This window comes from Diabrotica undecimpunctata, chromosome 5, assembly GCF_040954645.1.
Source record: "Diabrotica undecimpunctata isolate CICGRU chromosome 5, icDiaUnde3, whole genome shotgun sequence".
NCBI classification, from domain to species: Eukaryota; Metazoa; Arthropoda; class Insecta; order Coleoptera; family Chrysomelidae; genus Diabrotica; species Diabrotica undecimpunctata.
Genome location: NC_092807.1, coordinates 143222015 through 143244571, shown reverse-complemented (window position 1 = coordinate 143244571; position 22557 = coordinate 143222015). Strand labels below are relative to the sequence as shown.

Sequence of the window (22557 nt, the reverse complement as noted above, 5' to 3'; positions counted from 1 at the left end):
TAACTCGTTGGTTAATTCCATTGATGTGTACCAGTTATCTCCAGTGACATTACGGTTAGAATTTTCAATACATTTTATCATTCGAAGAACAACCTCAGTTGGATGTGAAAAAAGCGATTTTTGTTTCTGTTGGAGAATTTTTCCTGTATAGACCTCCGCGTTATACATGTAGTGTGTTTGGGAATCGGCTAAGATCTGCACTTTTATACCATATTTCGCAGGTTTATTAGGTATGTACATTCTAAATGCACACCTTCCCCTGAATGGTACCAGCATTTCATCTACTGTTACGTGAGGACCTGGAACATAGTTCTGTTGGGAGTTTTTTACAAAAGTTTCAAATAGGTTGGATATAGCTGCCAATGTATTAGTTTTCACTCTTTCAGACCTTGTAAGATGATTGTCGAATCTTAAACAGCTTAGCAAAAATAAGAATCGTGCAAGTGACATCGAACATCTAAACAAATCTCTCCCTGTACCATCTGTTGCCCATAATGATTTTAAATCTTCATGGTTAGACTTAAATATACCTTGCATAAATAAAAGTCCAATAAAAGCTTCTCAATTTTATCTGTTCTTTCAATGAAAGTTGGGGCAAATTTTGAGTGTAGCGTAATTTAAGGATACTAAGTCAATTCTTGTGTTGGTATGTTCAACAATATTTTCCAACATGTCATCAGTTATTAATAATTTCCAAGCTTCTTTAGGACACAGTGGTGGATTCTGACGGGTAGAACCTTTCAGTCCTGTTAAAACTCTTATAATGTTATGAGATTTTACTTTGGACCTTTTTGGCGATTGTTTTGCCCATTTTGTAGAATTTTTTCCATACCAAGCTAATTTTGAAATGTTCAAAGTAGCTGTTTTGTTACTTGAAGCGTTATTCGTGGCATCATCTCTGTCTAAGGTGTTTTCATGCAATAGTTCAACCTCAAATTCACTATCAGAGTCGTGTTCACTGTAAATTTCATTGTCTATTTCATCGCTGTCACTTTCACCTGAATAGTTAAATAATTTGTGTGCAGCTTGCTCCTTATTTTCTATTTCTTGGAGAGTATCTGTCGTTTCATCGGCATCTTCCAAATCTTTCCAAAACTCTTCACTGTTTAGAATGTCTTCCATCTCAGACAAAGTTAAATGCTTACTTGAAGAAGCCATTTTATCTAAAACAATATATAATAATAATAATAAAAATAGGTACATACCTTTATAACCAAAAAATATTATGTCACTTAAATACTATAGACGGGTCACCGTGACCCAACTACGTAATTATTTCGAATTTGACACGATCAACAAAACTGCTCACTTTGCCTTTTTATAAAATACTAACTGGCCAGAGAATAGGCGGACAGACAGCTCCCCCACTATCAAACTTAAATGGGTAGGGCGGTTTAAAACTATTAGCAGTTACGGGTTAAGTGGGTGATCGACGAGCGAGCCATAATACCGCGGTTTTAAGAACGACGGTTTTACTCGCGGCTCGTTAGTGCTGATCGACTAGCGAGCAAAACAGTCATTGTCAACCGTCCACAGCTAACATGTCGTGTTCAACTGAAAGTGAAGTTTTATGTTACCTCGCTATAGCATACTACGAAATTACAAAAAAAAGCGGAAATGTCCTAGACATTGGGTATTTAAAAGTTTTACATATGCGTTAAGTCGAGTTGTTTTGTTTTTGTATTCTGGCGATGTACATTTCCATAAACAAACACATTCTCGTAAACAATATATAAATTCTAATAAAAAGTCGTGGCTGAGAGTACGCATATCCATGATTAATGATCTTTTCACTTCAACGATCGCTGAAAACTGCCGGTTTTGCTCACCAGTAGTGATACACCCGCGGTTTTAAATGACGAGCCAAGTAAAAAATAAAACAAACTGACGAGCCGCGAGCCAGGCTCGTCGGTATATAAAACCGCGGTATTGCAATGATACACTGACGAGCTTTACCGACGAGCCACAAAACGGCAGTTTTACTCGCCTGTTGATCATGGCCTTTAGAAACAATGCTTGAAGCAATATTCGATTTTTCATGTTAGTTACGCGCGCGAAATTCATGTTCAATAAAATTTTTATCACTTCGAGGGTAAAAAGACTTGTTTACACGAGTAGAGTCGACTCTACTTGCTACTCTACCAAAAATGGCTTGATACCGTTCACACGAGGAGAGTTACAAGTATAGTACTGATGCTAGTATAGTGTGGAGTGGGTGTTTGTTTAGTACAAAATGAATTCAAGAAAAAGAAAATTGATTTAAAATTGTTTAGCTAGTGTTGCAAATGCATTTATAACTGAGGTCGCTGAAGCTATCGATGATAAGGCAAATAAACAAAGAAAGGAGTGGATGAGAGGGTGGCTTAAAAGAAGGAATACACACGGGGCCTCAGCTTTTATCTTGATAAGAATACATTTTTTATTTCTTATTGTATTTTTTATTAACAAGTAATAAAAACCTGTAACTTACCCGTGAGCCTTCAGTTTATTTGTTTCTTTTTGCAACTTTCATGATTGTTTTCATAGGAGTGAAACACATCACGTTCGGAACATATACATCGGCTGAACCTGAACCCGATTTTATTGATTTTTATATTTTTAAACACTCTTGATTATAAGTGCACCTTATATTCTTAATTTTTTTGCTTAAGCTCGTTTACTCCAAAGCCTCTTTTTGCCATTCTTTCGACGATTTCATTATCCGCAGCTTGCCTCATACTTTTAGTTCTGTAGTGTACACTACCTAAATTCCATAAACACTGGTATTCGCCATACATCTCTACAAGTTTTAAAGTGAAAGTAAAATGAAGTTCATCTTCGGCGAACTTTATTTTTACTATTTACACAAAACACAACTCCAGCCGGAATGACAGCGTCCCTATGCACTCTCCTACCTACTCTACTCTACCAGAATTGACCGCGTTCCATGGGTAGAGTGCGCAGGCCAGTGGATATTTTGGCGGTGGTGGTGGTAGTAGAGTAGAGTTACTTTACCACATGTTGCTAGTCACTCTACTCTACCACGTACTATGCACTCTACTTGCTACTCTACTGCGCTGAGCGTTTTTACGGGTAGAGTTACTCTACTCTACCAAGTACTTGCATCATTACTCTACCCGTGTAAATGGGTCTTAAAGATTCGATATCTTTTGATTCAAGTGACCTATCAACAAAAATCAAGATGGGTTTTAAAGGTAAAGAGTTTAGCTTTGGTATGCAGTTTTTTTTTTGCCGCAAATAAACTCATGTTTTATACAGTTGTTAAATAAATAAATGCGGCGCGATTTGTGCAATTTTTTTATGATACTCACGAGATCAATACAATATATTCCTTTCATTGACTGGCCGCTATAAAGTTTTGATTACTAGAGTCTAACCTTAAAAAGCAATAGCATGAAATTTTAGTTTTGCGTTTTAACGCTTATTTTTGTCTTCGTAATTAGTTTTAAGCGTTGATATAGCAATTTCTAAATTTTGATTAGTCATAGATAAAGATTCAATCAATTGCAGCGGTTGACCTCTCAGAAGCGTTTATAATAATAAAATTTTTCGCTATCAGATCTTAATTTGGCATTATTTAACACAAGTGCTTGAAACAAATCAAAGAATGACTGCCAATCTTGAGCATTGCCAGAAAAAGGTTTAATTTTAATATCTGGAAGTTTTACATTAGAAAAATGATTTTGAGAAATGTCTGAAACTCTGTGATCATCAGCGTGATCTATTAAATTTAATAATTTAGCAAAAATAATTTCAAAACGGTCGATAGTTTCCATTACTGATGATACAATTTTCTTATGTGATGATTCAGTAGCATTAGTCGTTGTACCATCAGAACTTAACTCTTCCGCTTGATCTAATAAATCTTGTAATTTTTTATAAGCTCCAAATAAACTATCATACTTTAATTGTATTAGCTGTTTATTATTCAAATCATCTGAATTAGTAATCAAAAAGATTTCAATACGGGTCAATTGAGATTTAAAACCCCCAATTTGCTTGGTTAAATTCTGAGTCATTTCAGCAATTTTTACAAAACAGTACAATTGACAACAATAAGATGATTGAATCCTTTGAGTATAAAATTTTCTATGAAATATTTTAAATAATAAATTTAACAATACCGATAGCTAACAATGTCTGGCGACCTTTTTGGGAAATTCCGAATGAACAATAGCTCACCGCTTCTTGCCAACCCAAAGGCGATTAGCTGGAAACAGATAATCTGCCAGGCACAATTCTTCGATGGCTTGATGACACACATATATCACTCACGACGCGATTTAAGTTTATACAACGGAAAGTTCTGAAATAAAATATTTATTTCGGCGATAAACAACTTTGACTAGATTGGACTTAAATTTTATTTTTTGCGAAAGTTTTCTAATAAAAGCGAGATATCCCTTGCAGATAATTTGGTACAACTGGTTCCTTATCTGTCTCGAAGTAGCCAACAAAAATGGTAGAATTAAACGGACACTTGTTCAAAAAATTAGGATGGCGATATTGCTACCATTTAGAGCAGGGATGCACAGACTTATTAAGACTAGGGGCCACTCGGGCAAATCATGAACTGATGGGGCCGGCCGCCAGAAGTATAGGTAATTAAAGACAATAAAGAATTGATAATAATTTATTAAAATTGAAAAATAATTTATTAATTTGAAGCGTGGCACTGCATAGTGCTTACAATCTTTTTTATATTTGGCTCAAATTTACTTGTAGCAACACCTAAAACTGCTTCCAAACTTTCATTTGCAAGGCGGTTTCGATTTTTTGTTTTATTATTATTTAGTATTGAAAACGTTTGTTCACATATATAGGTAGAACCAAAGAAGCTGGCACATTTCAGAGCGTTTATGCGCAACTCTTCGTACATATTTTTATCAATGCAGCGGTAAAAGTTCAGCAAGTCTCCTTCGTTGAATTTGTTGCGTAAATCTTGGTCGTTTTGAATGTCGATAATTTCTAACTGCATTGACTCTGGCACATTTTCAACTGAAATCGTGAAAGGATTGCTGAATATGTTCAACAGAGGTTTCACTTTTTTAAACTCCGAAAATCTTTCTTGAAAAGATTGAATCAAAATATCTAGCTTTTCTACATAACTGAAATTAATCGCAGTTTTGTTGAATTTTTCAGCCATTTTCTTATAATTCGGAAAATGATTGTAATTTCCAGAATTTAACTGTGATCTGAAAAGTGTCAGCTTACATTGAAAGGATGATACATGAGCGTAGAGCTGGGATATCAGTTGATTTTTGTCTTGAAGCCGTGTGTTCAAGACATTTAAATGATTTGTAATGTCAACTAAAAAAGCCAAATCACACAACCAATCAGGATTTTTAAGTTCCGGGACATCCCTTTGCTTTTCCGCCAGAAATATTCCAATTTCTTGTATTAAATTTAGAAATCGTTCCAGTATCAATCCACGACTTAGCCACCCACCTTACTTCTGTATAATACAGTAAATCTCCGTATTCCTACCACCGAAACTACCACTTTCATGACATTTTGAAATTCAATTTTTTTAGAACAGAGGGCTTCTTGGTGTATAATGCAGTGAAACTGCATAAGATCTTCAGCGTTTATATTTTTTTCTTGCAGATGCTTTTTCAGCAAAGTATCTAGCCCGGAATTGACACCAATCATCGAAGGAGCACCGTCAGTCGCAACTCCCGATAAATTTGATAAGTCCAAATCAGTTTTTGAACACTCATCCAAAAGAACATTGAGTATATCAACTCCTTTGGTTTGGCCTTTCAATGAACACATTCCTAATAACTCTTCTAAGACTTCAAAATCTTGAGTAACACCTCGTATGAATATGAGAAGTTGAGCTGTGGAACTAATATCAGTGGATTCGTCGAGTGCTAATAAAAAAATTCAATGATCTTAGTTTTTTCAATTAATTGTTCCGCAATATCACCTGACAAAGATATTATTCGTCTTTGGATAGTCATACGATTCAGTTGAATTTTCTCAAACTTTTTTGATGCTTCTGGACACATTTTCTTAGCGGCAATTTCTATGCATTCTTTTACAAAATCACCATCATTGAAGGGGCGACTTCGCTTTGCTATCATTCGAGAAATTTCATAACTAACTTCTGTAGCTGTTTCTAAATCTTGAATGGGTTTTGTAAACATAGCTTGCTCACCAATAAGCTCCCGTTTTAAAGACAACATTTTTTGCTTTCTTAATTCGCCTGTAATCTTGGTAAAAGAAGGATGCTGCGTTTCATAGTGCCTTTTTACATTATATTCCTTTGCAATCGCAACAGAATTCTTGCAAATTAAACAAACGACTTTGTTATGCGACCATACAAAAAAGTATTTCTCAGTCCAAATTTCTTGAAACTGCCGATTTTCATCTTTAACCTTACGTTTTTTACTAGGTCCTGGCTTCTCCATGTTGCGTTTTAATCCTGGCTAGGATTAACACAGCACCTGAAAACAATTACAGGACCTACTTAAATTACCCATCCTTTTTTAAATTATCAAAAATAATTGATTGAATATTATTCCTAAGAAATTTTAAGATTTTTATACAGATTTTATATCTGAAATAATGACGTAATTATTACAATTAAAAAAATTCTGATAAAAATAGTAATTTCTTTGTTTTATTTTAATATTTGGCCAACATTAAAGCTAAATTTGATTAAATAGGTAGGGAAACACTTATTAATAACAGAGTTTTACTTACGATTTCACAACACAATTATACACGGCACTTGACGGGTTAACACTGCAATAGTAAAGTAAATCGACGTGTAACTGTACTCTGTGCATACTACTATGGAAGCTTCGTATTCCTACGCGAGCAATCAGGAATTCGGGACTACTGCTATCTCGCTTGCTCGCACCGCGCTAGAACATTCTTGATTTCTCTACTATTTTAAACTTTATATAAAGGCAGCGAGCGATGTTACTTGACTTAGCATTTTTGGGCACTAGATTCAAATAGCACGCTCGAGATTCAAATTACTTTTCGAACATATTTTTTTTTGGTTTTATTCTGGAATAGAATTCAATAGTTTTCGAATGTACTAGAGTATTATTTTTGCTGTCGGCGGGCCACCAGTATTCCGCGGTCTGTGCATCCATGATTTAGAGCGTACTAAGTCTTGTAATTACTTCCAATCCGAAGGACCACCCACTGGCGTGGGAAATAAGAACACAAGCAGTTCAAACAATACGTAATTTAATAATTGATTGTTACTACAACTAAGTTAATATCTAGCCAAAGTTTTAGCGCAAGTTCTTTATTGAAATAGCCCCGATCACTGTCTATACACTGGTCCACGACACACTACAAACACAAGCACTGATAGAGATTAAACATTCCTACTATCACTTCAACTAAGGACGTTTTCTTATATATGAATAAACTTGATAACTAATGAGCGTTCAGCTTTTAATTCTAAGCTATGTAACGATAACTACAATGCGCGAGATAAAACTCTAAAAACAAGAAGCGACCAGATCAGCTGGGATACAATTTGATACTAATTACGCGATAGTCTAAAAACTCTTAAACCAAAAATGCGTCGAATTATATTGAAGTCGAAACTAAAAACTAACTAATATGCGAGCGACCAGATAAGCTTTGGTACAATATTATACTGACTTAAAATTCCGATTTTCAATACCTGACTATTGCAAGGGATTTTCGAGCGGCGGGGGACAACTTCGATATTTCTATACAGAGGTAGGTAAAAACCGACCTTTTGAATTCTTGTCTAACCGAGAAATTTTTGGAATTGGTCAGAGGAAGTTAATCTACGGGTAAACATATCTTTTAAATACATTTTCGACTTTCATGAGAATTTACCTAGGTAGAAGTTAGGAATTGTAAGTTAATTGCTACCAGTGGCGTAGCAACACTTGGATACATTACTTACAGAAATTTATCCAACAAATGTGAGGTATTTGAAATATGGTTAAAAAACTTGGAAGGTAAACTTTCACACAACAAACAATCTAAAACATTTAAAACTTTTTCAATTTCAATTACACTAGCACGTTTTTCAAGAGAACAAAACTACTGCAATAATCTACCCCAAACGTTTTGCGTTTTTTATTCATATTTCAAATGCCTCATATTTGTTACCACAACTCAAAATTGAAATTTCATTTCATAGGTTTTAAAGATTGACCTCTAAAAATAAAAAGTTTACTACAGCTGGTCAATGAAAGTGATCAATTTTATTGATCTCACGAGAATCATAAAAAATGACATAAATCGCGCCACGTTATTATATTTAACACCTTTATAAAAACTGAGTTACTTCTCGGCAAAATACAAAAACTGCATACAAAAGCTGTACTCTTTGTCCTTAAACCGAATCTTGATTTTTGCCGATCGGACATTTGGATCAAAAGATAACGAATTTTTACGGTAATATATTTATATACATGCTTTTTCTGTAATAAAATATTATATATAATTTTATGTTTAAAAATAAAATTAAAGACAGTCAAGATTTCCTTTCACGCAAAAATAGTCTATGTATCTGTTGATACGTATTTCGCTTTAATAAAGCTCATCAGAACAGTTATTCATAGGCTTTCTCAACGTGAAAATTAATCTTTTCCTGTCTTTGTGAAGCAACGATAAAATGGCTTCGAAACGGACGCAATAGCGACATCTGATATTAAATCCGTAAAATAGTTTCGAAACACAATTCAGATAACTGCCTTAATCTGAACCTTCTATAAATGCAAGGTATAACAGACGCTGATAAAGATGTTAATAGAGACATGGGGAATCTAAAATTTGCATTCCACGACATGTCTCCTCAGCTAAGCAGAAATCGTTAGCGAATTGGTTTCTTGTACTCATACAGAGTAGATCCGAATAAAAATAAAATTAAAGACAGTCAAGATTTCCTTTCACGCAAAAATAGTCTATGTATCTGTTGATACGTATTTCGCTTTAATATCGCTTTAGTATCTGTTGATACGATTTCTGCTTAGCTGAGGAGACATGTCGTGGAATGCAAATTTTAGATTCCCCATGTCTCTATTAACATCTTTATCAGCGTCTGTTATACCTTGCATTTATAGAAGGTTCAGATTAAGGCAGTTATCTGAATTGTGTTTCGAAACTATTTTACGGATTTAATTTCAGATGTCGCTATTGCGTCCGTTTCGAAGCCATTTTATCGTTGCTTCACAAAGACAGGAAAAGATTAATTTTCACGTTGAGAAAGCCTATGAATAACTGTTCTGATGAGCTTTATTAAAGCGAAATACGTATCAACAGATACATAGACTATTTTTGCGTGAAAGGAAATCTTGACTGTCTTTAATTTTATTTTTATTCGGATCTACTCTGTATGAGTACAAGAAACCAATTCGCTAACGATTTCTGCTTAGCTGAGGAGACATGTCGTGGAATGCAAATTTTAGATTCCCCATGTCTCTATTAACATCTTTATCAGCGTCTGTTATACCTTGCATTTATAGAAGGTTCAGATTAAGGCAGTTATCTGAATTGTGTTTCGAAACTATTTTACGAATTTTATGTTTATTTATGCCTTAATAACCTCTTGGTGGCAGTTGCCACCAATTAGTAAAATGAAAAATGGGGGGTCAAAAATTTTATAAAAAATATTTTCAGTATTATTTAGGTGTCCAATTAAAGAAAATATCAACAAAGAAATCAGGGCTGAAAGGGTTAAGCAGGTTTACACTTTAAGCCGACGACATTCGGTACACTTATTTCTACTAGCCACCAATGATTGGTTATTAGAATATCCCGGTTATAAGAATAATTTTTCTTAGCACGAAGGCTATCCTAATAAGCGGGTTCGAGTGTATTTTAGTGTGACACTAAGTATCTAAAATATTGTGTTGTCTTTTGTGCAGCCTAGAAAAGGGCAGACCTAAGTAAAATTATGTATTTGAAATATTTTTGGATAAATATGTTTAAAAAGATCAAAAGACCGAAATTAACTAACATTAAGCCATCAATTGCTTGTTTAATAAAACAAGAAACGCCACAATTTTAAATTTACTTTTGTTTCTCTAGACAATTTATATTTAAAAATAAAGAAAGCGTTATACTTAAATATTTTTTAGATTTAAAAAGTGTGCATCAAATGCACGTGATTATAAAACACGTAACGAAAACCGCATTCTTAAGCAAATCTGCAAAGTTCCTTGAAGGGCTTCAAATCTGCCCTCGACCTTTACCGTCATGAGCATTCATTGCCCATTAAATACGCAAATATTTGACCGAAGAAAGTTACACTCGTAAAATATTTTATTAGCTATGTAAAATACGTGTGCGATATTGCGATAGGTCAAGAGTGAAAATTAAAATTCATATCAATAACAAAAACTCAGACTGGCTTGTCCTTGTTCCCAAACGACAATATCATGGCAATATGTACTTAAGCATAACATATTATACTCTTAACGGTATCAGTATTCAGCCGTAAAGTTTGACATATTTTCTTTGGCAAGGTCAAAGTAAAGTTAAAACAAGGCAACTGAAAAAATATTACGAATTTATAAATTAATTGGAATATTACCAAATAATGTTTTTATACCATTTTATTAAAAAAATAGTATAAAAAATACCGTAAAATGTTGTTAAATTGATCACTCTAAAATTATTCATTCAAAATTATGATAGTAAATTCTAAATTGTAAAATTCACATATGATTCAACACGATCTATTATTTCTAAATATATAGTAGAATATTTCTCCATAAAAAATATTTTTTTGATTAAGTGGATGAACAGTTTCATACCCTAAATGGAGCGAAATTGATTACTCCTTTTTAAGTGAATGAAAATAGCATAATATGTAATGCCGGCCGATCATGTTCACCCCACCCCCACCCCATCTTAATGTCTGAATCTATTCTTCTATGATGGGTGCGATTATATCGAAAACTTACAGAGCAGCATCTGTCAGGACAGCAAAGTGGTCCTTGTGGACCATTTTCAGTCCATTATAACCACATTTTTTCTGCTTGATAAATTATACATGATGGTAAGGTCCATTCGCTCAATTCGGGCATATTTTGACAGATCCATAGCTGGAAACCTACAACACAAAAGTTCCTAGCTCGCAGTATTAACAGCGTAAATAAACTTTTATTAAAGACTTCTTTCATTGAGAAAAGAAGAATTATTATAAATAGTGAAAGTGTATACTAAACCCATAAAATTTTGGGTAGTAAATATTTAAAAAAATTTATTTCAGTTGTTATAATTTAACATAACTATTTATTATATGGTGAAAATAAATAAACATTGTCGGTAATTCGTAAAGTTTCATTTTATTTACTATTTAGTTTGTTTACTATTAATATTGGCTATGAGTAGGTGTGTTTGGTTGTATAGTAATTTCCAGCCACTTCTAGTCTGTCAAAAAGTAACTAACTTCGCAAAAAAAGAATTACTAAATTCACTAGACAGTTCGGACTGGGAATAGCGAACCGACTATAATAGCAATCCTGAAGTCGAAGCACACATCATTATAGTCATTGCTGTTTTAGTAAAATTAAAAACCCGTTCGGGATATTTGATGCCGCATTGCAATATCACCTTCTTATTTCCGGGGTTATCTTGTACATTGGTCTCGTCGTAATTAAATATATCTATTATTAGGTGGAATATTTTCTAATTCTCTACGCAGATTCTCAAAGTAGGCAACTCAAGTTTCTCATAAATTATTAGCTACAGGTCTTTTAATATTGGTCGCCACTTTTTGGGTAATTTCTCCTGTATGCCGTCTCAGTAATGAATATAACCTGTCAGTTCCAGGTAAATTGTTTTTGAAAAGAGGCACTTGTCGACCCTGGGCATCCAAAACACTTTTGGCTAAATATTTTATATCTCGCAAGTCAAGGGGAAATCCCCACTAGCCATATATTGCAACACGCTGTATAATGGTTTTTTTTTCGTTCGCAGAAGATTGGCCACCATTTTTTCTTCCATGTCGGCCATTATAGTGGTTATTAAGGGTTCCATAGGGAATTTTATATTCTTCGACAGCACATCGTAAGGACCGTTCTTCCTCAAGAACTTTCTAGAGGATATTTTTCACCCTTACCTCGTCATAGTTCTTATATGGACGAGCACCAAGTTTTCTTATATAATTCGAATCATTTTTTCTGAAAAGAAAGCACTTATTTATGATTTCTTTCAAAAAAGTGTTGTCAAATTCGCCCCCGGTGAAGATCAATTTCGCCCCTCAGACAGAGAACATGTAATTATTAAGATAATTAGTTAAAACCGCACACTTTTGTGTAGTTTTTGTGAGGCACCGAAAAGTTAGGAAGCTAAAGAAACTTATCAAAAATATAGCCATAATTAAAACAAGCTTTTTTCCATAAAACAATATACTTATTTAACTAAAAATTACTGGTTTCCTCTAGTGTTTACTAACTAAAACGACGTTGTCAACCGTTTGTTAAGCTTCTTAGATTTCAGGGAAAATTAAAATGTTCAGAATCATTCGCAATTATCAATTTCGCCCCTTTGGATCAATTTTACCCCATTTTATGATACTACACGATGAGAGGTAATATCAAGCAAATAATGTTTTACGAAAAACGGTTAAAAGAGTATTCTTCTTGCTCTTCTTCTTCTTTATCAGCAATTCTGCTTGTTCATTGGTGGATTAATACCTCTATTGAAGGTTGTCACTCTATCTTTTGGGCGGTCATCCTAGACTTCTACCAATTGGTGATTTATCTCTTGCTATTTTGACCACACAGATCTCCCCCATTGTGTTTATGTGGTTATGGTTATTCCACTATTTTTTCTGTTTATTGTCCATTGGTTTATACACTGTGCGTTACACGATCTTCTAATGCCTTCATTTCTCTTTCGATCTCTCAGCGTATTTCATCTTTGCCGTATCCAGTAGTCTTTGTGTTGTGACTGTTTCGGGTCTTGTTTCTGATGCGTATATCATTATTGGTCTTACACCAGCTTTTTAAATTTTAAAGTTTATCTTAGTATTATTATCTTACTTTCACTATATAGTGTTATTAAGGCATCCTGCCAGTCTATTTGCTTTTTGTACTTAATCTCTAACTTCTTTGTCTAGGTCTCCATAGCTGGATAGTGTAATTCCAGGGTATTTTATTTCCTTTACTTGTTTAATACTGATGCCATCGATTTTTATTTTACACTGATTGGTTCTTTACTGATTACCATTGTTTTAATTTTCCGAGTTGAGATTGTCATACTAAATTGTTTCGCTATTATTTAAATCTATAAACTAGTTTTTGCAGACTATCTTTATCTTGGGTTATCATCATTTCGTTGTCTGCATAACAGAGTACTTTTTCTTCTTTGTTTCTCATTTGGTATCCTCTTTCTTTGTTGACGCTTTTGATGATTTCATCCATGATTAAATTAAAGAGCATAGGGCTGAATGAGCCCCCCTATCTTATTCCGCTGCTTATGTCTCTATGTTCTGTAAGTTGTCCATCCTTGGACCCTTACCAAAAATCACTAATCCTTAGAAACTACAAAAAAAACTCTCGCGAATGATCTATCCATCCTCAACTAATACTTTAAGAAATGTTAGTAACAACCAAGTACTACAAAGATTGAAGTATCAACTTTTCATCTCAATAACAGGCTGGTAAACAGAGAATTACGATTGAAACACAATAAGTACCCAAAGTACGTTGGGGTTACTCTATATAGAACTCACACATTTAAAAAACATCTGACGAAAACGGCAGCAAAACTAAAAACACGTAACAATATATTACAAAAACCCTGCGGCACTACATGAGGCCACAGTACCAACCTTAAGATCCTTTGCCCTTGGCCTGATATATCTGGTGAAAAAAATACTGTGCACTGGTCGACAGTCAGCTAAACCGTGCCATGCGTTTGATAACAGGACAATTATACCCACAACCACAATGTGGCTACCCACAGTTATTAATATAGCTCCACCTAACCTACGCCGCGAATATGTATTGGTTAAAAAGTACAACAAAGTTATCTAAATATCCTTGGAAACCATCCCCTATCTCCTCTTAAATCCTCTCAAGCGCTACATCATTCCAATTTTGACTAAGATGCCCGTTGGATGGAAAAATAAGAAAGTAAAACAGATCCGCATTACCATAGTCTATTTGACACAGATCACAGAAAATCTGATGGATTTAAACGTTCCTGTCAAATTTGAGCATCCCTTAATCAAATCAGAACAAACTGCTGAGAATGCGCCCACCCCCTCTACAGATGAGGTAAACTTCCCTCGCCTTCCAAAGATTGCAGAGCTGCGAGACAGACGATGTCCCAATCCATTTAAAAAAGAAATATTGTTCTGAAGCTATTTTCTTGTGGCATTTTAAAGTAATTGACGTTTATTGACGTTTCAATTTCCACTTCGGAAATCGTTCTCCGAAGCTAACGAGTTTGCCAACAAACACTTTTTTTAGTTTATTTGGTAAGCGACAAGGTAGTTGTTATTCCATTTTTTTTCAATCCCTTCGTTTTAAAAAAGTTTGCGCTGAAAGGGATTGAAGATAGTGCTAAAAGCATGTGAATACAACCTTAATACAATCGTATCTTGTTTAATTTTCAGTCTATAGAAAAAAAAAAAATAAAATAAAAATCTTCAGTAAAAAAAACTGTTTTTTTGTATACCAACATTTTTCTCTATTTTTTTTACGTTTTAGTTACTAAGAAAAAAAAAGGGATTTTTTGAGAAATTCCGAAAATAGTGTCTTTACTTTAACTCAGATTTGTTTCAAAACTTCTTCAACACCATCAGAAAAATCCTTTTACACCAATTAAACTTTTAGAATGTAATATTTATATATATCTAAGTGAAGTAAATGGTAAATGAGGAACGAATAGTTTCAACCAGCGAGTTTTTGGCGAAGATGAGTTTGTTACTTTTTGCATCACAAAAAATATAAGCGAACTTTATTAGTTTTAACTTTCACATTGTCACGAAAAAGCTAACAAAAGTAGATACTTATAAAAGTCTGATCGTTCACCAAGACTTAACGAAGAACGAAGACCACGTTGCTCAGTTCGGGTTTTTATTGGGGGTGCGCAAAGATATAGATGATAGGGAAATAACCGATCAATAAGACAGAAAATAATAATGAATCGATAGTTAATAATTAGATAACAGTTTAAAAAAAGAAAAATAAGAAAGACGAAATACAGCTCAACTGCAAAATAAAATCCCTCTTAACCTGAGAGTGATACAGTATCGAGATTAAATAAACATTAGATTAACATTTCTTAAAGACATAAAAAAATACCCCAGAAAACATATCAATGAGTTATCAAAAAAAAAGAAATATATAAAAATACCATAAGATGTAAAAAATTTATATCGCCAATAAAATGATGCAAAAAAATAGTAAACAATAAAAAAAATATTTATTTAGTCTTCTAAGAAATTAAATAAATACATACTAACTTAGACAAAAAAACAGATAATGACATATTGTCATCACGAACCTGTTTGTATTAAATCTTTAAAAAATAAAAATATATAAACGAACAAACATCGTTTATGTACTAATCACTAATATAGAATGCAGCCTTTATTGAAATTAAAAAAAAAATATTTAAAACGCAAATTAATTCAAATAATAATAAACTTTTCCGAAACAAACAAAATGATAAAATAAAAAGATCTAAAGCTGTAACCTGTAACTGAGATAAGACCTTAATTTGGTTTATCTTAAAATTATGCTACAGAAAAAAACAGGAATTTCCATAACTTCTATACTTAATTCATAATAAATTATATTCTTTCAAAAAACGATACTTATTACCAATAAAAGTAAGCAAATTTAATAATAATATCTAATGTGTCTAATTAACTGCAAAAAAACAAGTTATCAATATGAAATATGAATTGATATAAGGTTGAATGCTCGAATAAATGAACTTTGATCAAATAAAAGGCAAATATTGAGCACAGTTTATTAAATAAATCTTGTCCAAGTACTTTAAAACTATGAGACACCCTGAAAAATATGATCTTTTACATCTGATCATTCAGGGAAAGATCCAAGGTAATCGTGGTCCTGGTAGAAGAAGAACATCATGGCTGAAAAATCTAAGGCAATGGTATGGAAAATCAACTACATCGTTATTTAGAGCTGCTGTCAATAAAGTTACGATAGCGAATATGGTAGCCAACATGATATCCAAGGATCGATAACGGTCATGGAACTAGAAGTAGTACTTTCGCTTCCTAGAGCATCTTCTGGCGCATTTCGTCAATTTTGGCCTATCCAACAATATGTTTGTCCTTGTGTAGTGTAGTGTAATGCGCACTTTTATGTTTATGACATTCCATGACCGTTGGATAGGCCAAAATTGACGAAATGCCCCTGAAGATGCTATAGGAAGCGAAAGTACTTGGGCAAAATTTAATTAATAAACTGTGCTCGATATCTGCCTTTTATTTGATCAAAAATATAAAATATTCCACCCAATTAGAAATTCATTGACATTCGAAGAAAGGGCCTTCTCGACCAAAAACAGGTGGGTATGTATGTATTGAAAAGGGATGAAAGTTGATGCTCCCTGATGAAAGTCCCTTCATATCTCGTCTGCAATAACCAGATGATAGAAAAGGGCGGAATCTGACGTTGGAGCGTCGGTAAAAAAAAGGGGTATCCAGTGGAACACTATTAAAAGATAAATAAATCTTTCTATTTATCGAATAAATTAACAATATATTGACAGATCTTACCACATAAAATGCAGCTTTTACCACTGAACTTAAACAACGGAAATATTTACGTCACAATGCACCTCGACAATGGACTAAAAACTGACTTAAAAGTTGTATTATTTCTTTTATAATTTCGGCAAAGTTGATTGAAAAAATGGGTGGTTCTGTTTCCATGAGAAAATTTTAACATTTTAACTTTTTAATTATTACTAAAGCTAGTTCAGTCTTTATAATAATATTTTACAATAATCTTTATAATACATAAACCAACTTTATCTATGAGACCAATTGTTTCATCTTTATGCCCTCCTAATGGACCAATAGCACAGCTCCTCACTGACATCTTAACTAATGCTTATAATTTAAACAACAATTTTTACATTAAAGATTCATTTGATTTTAGTTCTTTCATTAATAATTTCCAATTACCACAAAATTATGTTTTAGTTAGTTTTGATGTAACATCTCTTTTTACTAATTTGCCTTTAGATTTAATCATAAGTAGTGTTGAAAAACATTGGAATGAGATTTCACAACACACTAATATTGACTTATTACATTTCAAAACACTTATCAACTTTGTTTTTGATTCTAATATTTTTATATTTAATGGTGTATTTTATAAACAAATTTTTGGTAGTCCTATGGGATCTAGTCTTTCACCCATTCTAAGTAGCTATGTCATGGATGATGTTATCAGTGATTGTATCAGTAATTGCACTTTTTTCATTCCTTTTATTAAGAGATATGTAGATGATTTAGTTTTGGCACTTCCTATACATATACAATTCACAGTTGAGGAAGAGGTAGATAATTCTCTACCATTTCTTGACATGAGAATTGTAAGAAATACAGACAATATGTTGAAAACCAGATGGTTCAGAAAACCCATATGTAGTAATAGATTTATAAGCTATTACTCTCACCATCCAAATAAGATGAAAATGAACCTTATAACAGGATTAAAAGAACGTGTTTTAAAACTTTCTCATCCAGATTATCTACAGGAAGATCTTCAGTTATTAAAAAATATTCTAATTTAAAACTCTTATCCTCCAGATATGCTACATAGGATGCTTTTTTCTAATATTGGTAATATAAATAATTTAAGACCATTTTTTGCTCAATCTCAAAACATTGTATCTAACAATCAGAACATCTATTATCATTCACTACCTTTTATACCATCATTAACACCTAAATTAATACAAACACTAAAGGTTATTGACAATATAAAAATAGCAACAAAGAACATCAAAACTATTTCATCTTTATATTCCAAAACTAAATATCCTATAGACAAATTTGAAAAAACGAATTTAGTATACAGCATTAGTTGTATTCAGTGTGAGGCTGAATATGTTGGTGAGACCGGAAGAAATCTTTCAAATCGCATTATTTCTCACAAAAGTGATTGCAGAATTAAAAAACCATCTTGTGCTTTGGCAGAACATGTAATCGATAAAGACCATATTATGGATTTTGATAACATTAAAATTTTATGTAGTGAAAGTAATAAATTTAAAAGGACTTTTTTGGAAATGGTTTGTATTAGCAAAAATGATAAGAGTTTAAACAAGAGATCTGAAATTCAAAATTTAAGCAAAATTTATAATTATATTCTTTCTTTATGATTTATATATAAAACTTGTAATGATTTATATATAAAACTTGTATATTTCTTTCAGACATCTGTCAAGGGTGAATAAATCTTCTTCTTTTTGTTACTAAACAAAAAAGAATGTTTAAACGAAGTTTTACTTTTGGCAATATAATTGTCAAAAATAAAAATTTTATGTTGGCATTTATGACATTGAGGCTATTTGTAATTGGTTGCTATTTGAACTTATTTATAAATTCAATTATTCTTATATTAAAAAAATGTTTTCAAAATTATAAAAATTTTTCAGAGAGACATTTATTAGATAAAAACATTTTTGTATTAAATATTTTGAACATGTAAGCAGTAATTTTTACTTACCAAACTAATTTTTATTTGGTAAGTTAACAAAAATTGTTTTTTCTTTTTAGTTCAACCTTGTAAGTATTTTGTCTTTTTTAGCTCTTGATAATAATTGTAAACACAATTGAAAGCTCGAGAATAAAAAAATAGTTAACCAATAGCCCTATTATTGACTCCAACCCATCCAAAACAGTTATATATTTGTTCCAAACGAGTCACAAGTACTTCTTTTTTCTTATTCTTATATATATATATATATATATATATATATATATATATATATATATATAAGTATTCAGAGCGATAAAAAATTAATTTCTTAGACAGGGGTAACCTGAAAGTACAGTTCCGTTAAAGGTTTTAAATTTACGAAAATTTATACGTTATGCTATAACGTAATTAGCAAATCACTTTTATCAGTGACCATTTTAAAGATTTTTTTTTAATCTTTAAAAAAATATCTATAGGTTTTCTACCCTACCGTTTTCCAGTTATTCAACATCGTATATTTGGATTTCTGTATTCGATAAATAAAAGTCTATTTTCGAACAACCATAACCTAATATTAAGTTTACGATAATAATAAAAACGAATCTCTTTGTTTTATACGCTTCATTTTATATCCCAACAATTTTCCCGATAAAATCTAAATTTTTGGAATAATTCGCGAAAATCCATTTAAAAACAAGCCTTTTAGCAGTGTAATTTGAGAACTTTCAGTCACAAATAAATCCAAAAACGTAAATTTTTCGAAAAAATCTAAATACATTTTTGTCTCAACACATTTTCCACCCCCAAGTTGAAGTGGTAACCACCCCCAAAAGAAAAACACATATTCTCATTGAGTAGATTTTGATCTTTGAGCTATTTTCCACCTACTGTCAAAATTTTAAGCAAATTCATTCATATAAAAGAATTCTGAGCAGAAAACCGTCAACTCCTGGACTATTTGTATTTGTATCAAAAATACAATTAAAAAAAAATTAAGTTCAAATTAGTGTTAATTCACAGGTTTTATTTTTAGACAATGAATTCTATATTGTCTGTGGTTTCCATTTTGGTACATATTTTAAACATGTTGTACTGGATTTGAACCCAGTGAGGTAAATATTTTATGTCTTGTTTCGCATCTCTTTGATGTATCAACGACCCCATATATTTTTAACTAATTAACCAGTCATGTGGCATCTATTTGAAGGGGATTATAATTACAAAGTTAGCCAATCAGCCCTTTTATCTGTATATATGAAAGTACAAACATGTATAATATTGTCATTGTTTACTAATTTTGAAATTTATGTTATTGGCATTTTATTATTTTGCACTTAAAAAAATAAAAAAAATCACCTTTGTACTACAATTACAATTACTATTGGTTACAATTCTTTTGAGGTCATCGGTCTGTCGCGTTGTATTTTTGCCTTGTAATATGTTCAGTAATGTCCACAGTAAATAAAGAATTAAACAAAAATTTAGGAAATATCGACCACAATAGAATTAGCGAGTACGATGACATAAACGTTCTGTGGAAAACTATTAAAGAACAAATGAACAATGTAACGGAAAAACATCTAAAAGTAACACCTAGAAATAACAAACAGGAGTGGATGACAGAAGAGATTTCACAATTAATTAACAAACGAAGAGAATCTTAAGGAAAAAATGACAAGGACGGAGAATACAAAAGACTAAATAGAATAATTCGAAAAAAAAAATAACCGAAGCAAAAGAGAAATGGCTGGAAACAAAATGCGTGGAAATAGAAGAACTACAACAAAGGCACGATTTTTTTAATTTACATAAAAATACTTTTTCACGACATACGAGAAGAACCAAGATTGGAAAATAACAACGAAGGGCCAACAATTCTGAAATCTGAAATCATAAATGCAATTAACCATCTTAAAACAAATAAAAGCCCAGGTCCAGACGGAATATACCCAGAAACGTTAAAATTAATCAGCGAAGAAAATATTGAAATATTTGTCAATCGCATTTATGATACAGGTAAAATACCCCAATATTGGCTGGAGTCAATATTCATCCCAGTACCAAAAAAGCCAAACCCACAAAACTGCAATGAGTTCCGTCTGATAAGCCTTATGAGTCATGCAGTAAAAGTGCTACTAAAAATCGTACATAATCGTATCTATAGAAAGTGCGAAACAATCATTGGAGACGATCAGTTTGGATTCAGAACCGGCATGGGAACGAGAGTTCAGTACTAGTTCTCGCCCAAAAATGCTACGACCAACAGAAAGATATATTTATATGCTTTATAGACTTCGAAAAAGCATTTGATAGAGTAAGACACGACCTACTATTAGAACGTTTGCAAGAAGTCGGTTTAGATGGAAAAGACATCAAATTCTTAAAAAACTTGTACTGGAACCAAAACGCCAGTTAGGATCGAAGGTTCCACATCCGCAGAAGTAGAAATTAGGAGGGGAGTTAGACAAGGATGTGTTCTGTCGCCTCTGCTGTTTAATCTTTACTCCGAGTTTCTATTTAAAGAATCATTGGAGGATTCCAAGGATGGAGTCAATGTGAATGGCGTAAATATCAACAGTATCAGATACGCCGATGATACAGTGTTAATTGCGGATTCCGACTTAGGTCTACAACGACTCATCGACAAGACCAACTCGACCTGTGAGCAATTTGGTATGAAAATAAACATCAAAAAAACCAAAGTGATGTCAATCCGAAAAAACCAAAACGTACCTCAACCTTGCACAATAAATGGGCACATTTTAGAACAGGTCAATAGATTTAAGTACCTGGGATGTTGGATCGATAGCAGCCTAAATCCTGATCTAGAAATAAGATCGAGAATAGAACAAGCCAGAAAATCTTTCGAAAAAATAAAAAAACTGCTTTGTGATTCTCGAATAAAACTCGAAATTCGACTACGTTTATCAAAATGCTACGTCTGGTCGACTCTTCTATATGCAGTTGAAACGTGGACCCTTAAAACATCAACCGTAAATAAATTGGATGCCTTTGAAATGTGGATCTACCGGAGAATACTCAAAATTTCATGGACATCGCATACCTCAAACGAAGAAGTGCTGCATAGAATAGGCAAGGAAAGAGAACTTTTTAACACAGTAAAAGTTAGAAAATCATCATACCTAGGCCACATACTGAGAAATAATAAGTACCAATATGCCCAACTTATAGTGAAAGTAAAAATCGAGGGAAAGAGAGGCCTAGGAAGGAAAAGACTATCGTAGCTCAGAAACATCCGACAATGGACAGGGCTAAATTTTGAACAGCTAATAAGAACAGCTGAAGATAGAGAAGAGTTTAAAATTATAGTAGCCAACCTCCATTGAGGAGAGGGCACTTTAAGAAGAAGAATGTCCATTACTGTTCGTCTACGCACTTCCTCGTTTCTTAGTTTATTTCTCAAGGCTATTCGAAGTATTGTATCATTTTACCAAGTATTGTATCACTTTACGATTGAAGTATCATTTTATGTTGTGTCCTTCTCAATATTTCTGCTGATATTTATGAGAGTTAAGGTTTCTGCTCCATATGTGTGGACTGGTAGAACACATTGGTTGAAGCTTTCTTTTTTAAATGGATTGGGACGTTTGTTCACGTCTCTCACTTTTCAGAATGCAGCCCAACCTAAACTTACTCTTCTGCGTGGCTCATATGTCTGGTTTTCTCGCTTTAATCTTATTTCTTGACCCAAATGCACATATCTTTATAGTTAACATAGTTGTGTGTTTTTTTTATAGAACAAAAATATATTTATATATAACAAAAAAATATAAATTTTTTTGTATAGAACTTTTTCATGTTCCCTTATAATAATGGATTATTTTATTAGGCTTAATAATATTTGTAAAATATTTGGATTTCTAGATAGTGTATATTC

The 22557-nt window shown here is 32.6% G+C and overlaps 2 protein-coding genes across 2 annotated transcripts in view; one reads left to right on the top strand and one right to left on the bottom strand.

The window, feature by feature from the left end:
• Positions 1-22557, top strand: part of Ndae1 (Na[+]-driven anion exchanger 1) — a 207912-nt gene that overhangs the window by 2959 nt on the left and 182396 nt on the right. The gene's annotated exons all lie outside the window — the stretch shown is intronic.
• Positions 4658-5146, bottom strand: LOC140442501 (general transcription factor II-I repeat domain-containing protein 2-like). The gene has a single exon (XM_072533568.1). The coding sequence runs from the start codon at positions 5144-5146 to the stop codon at positions 4658-4660; it is 489 nt and encodes a 162-aa protein (XP_072389669.1).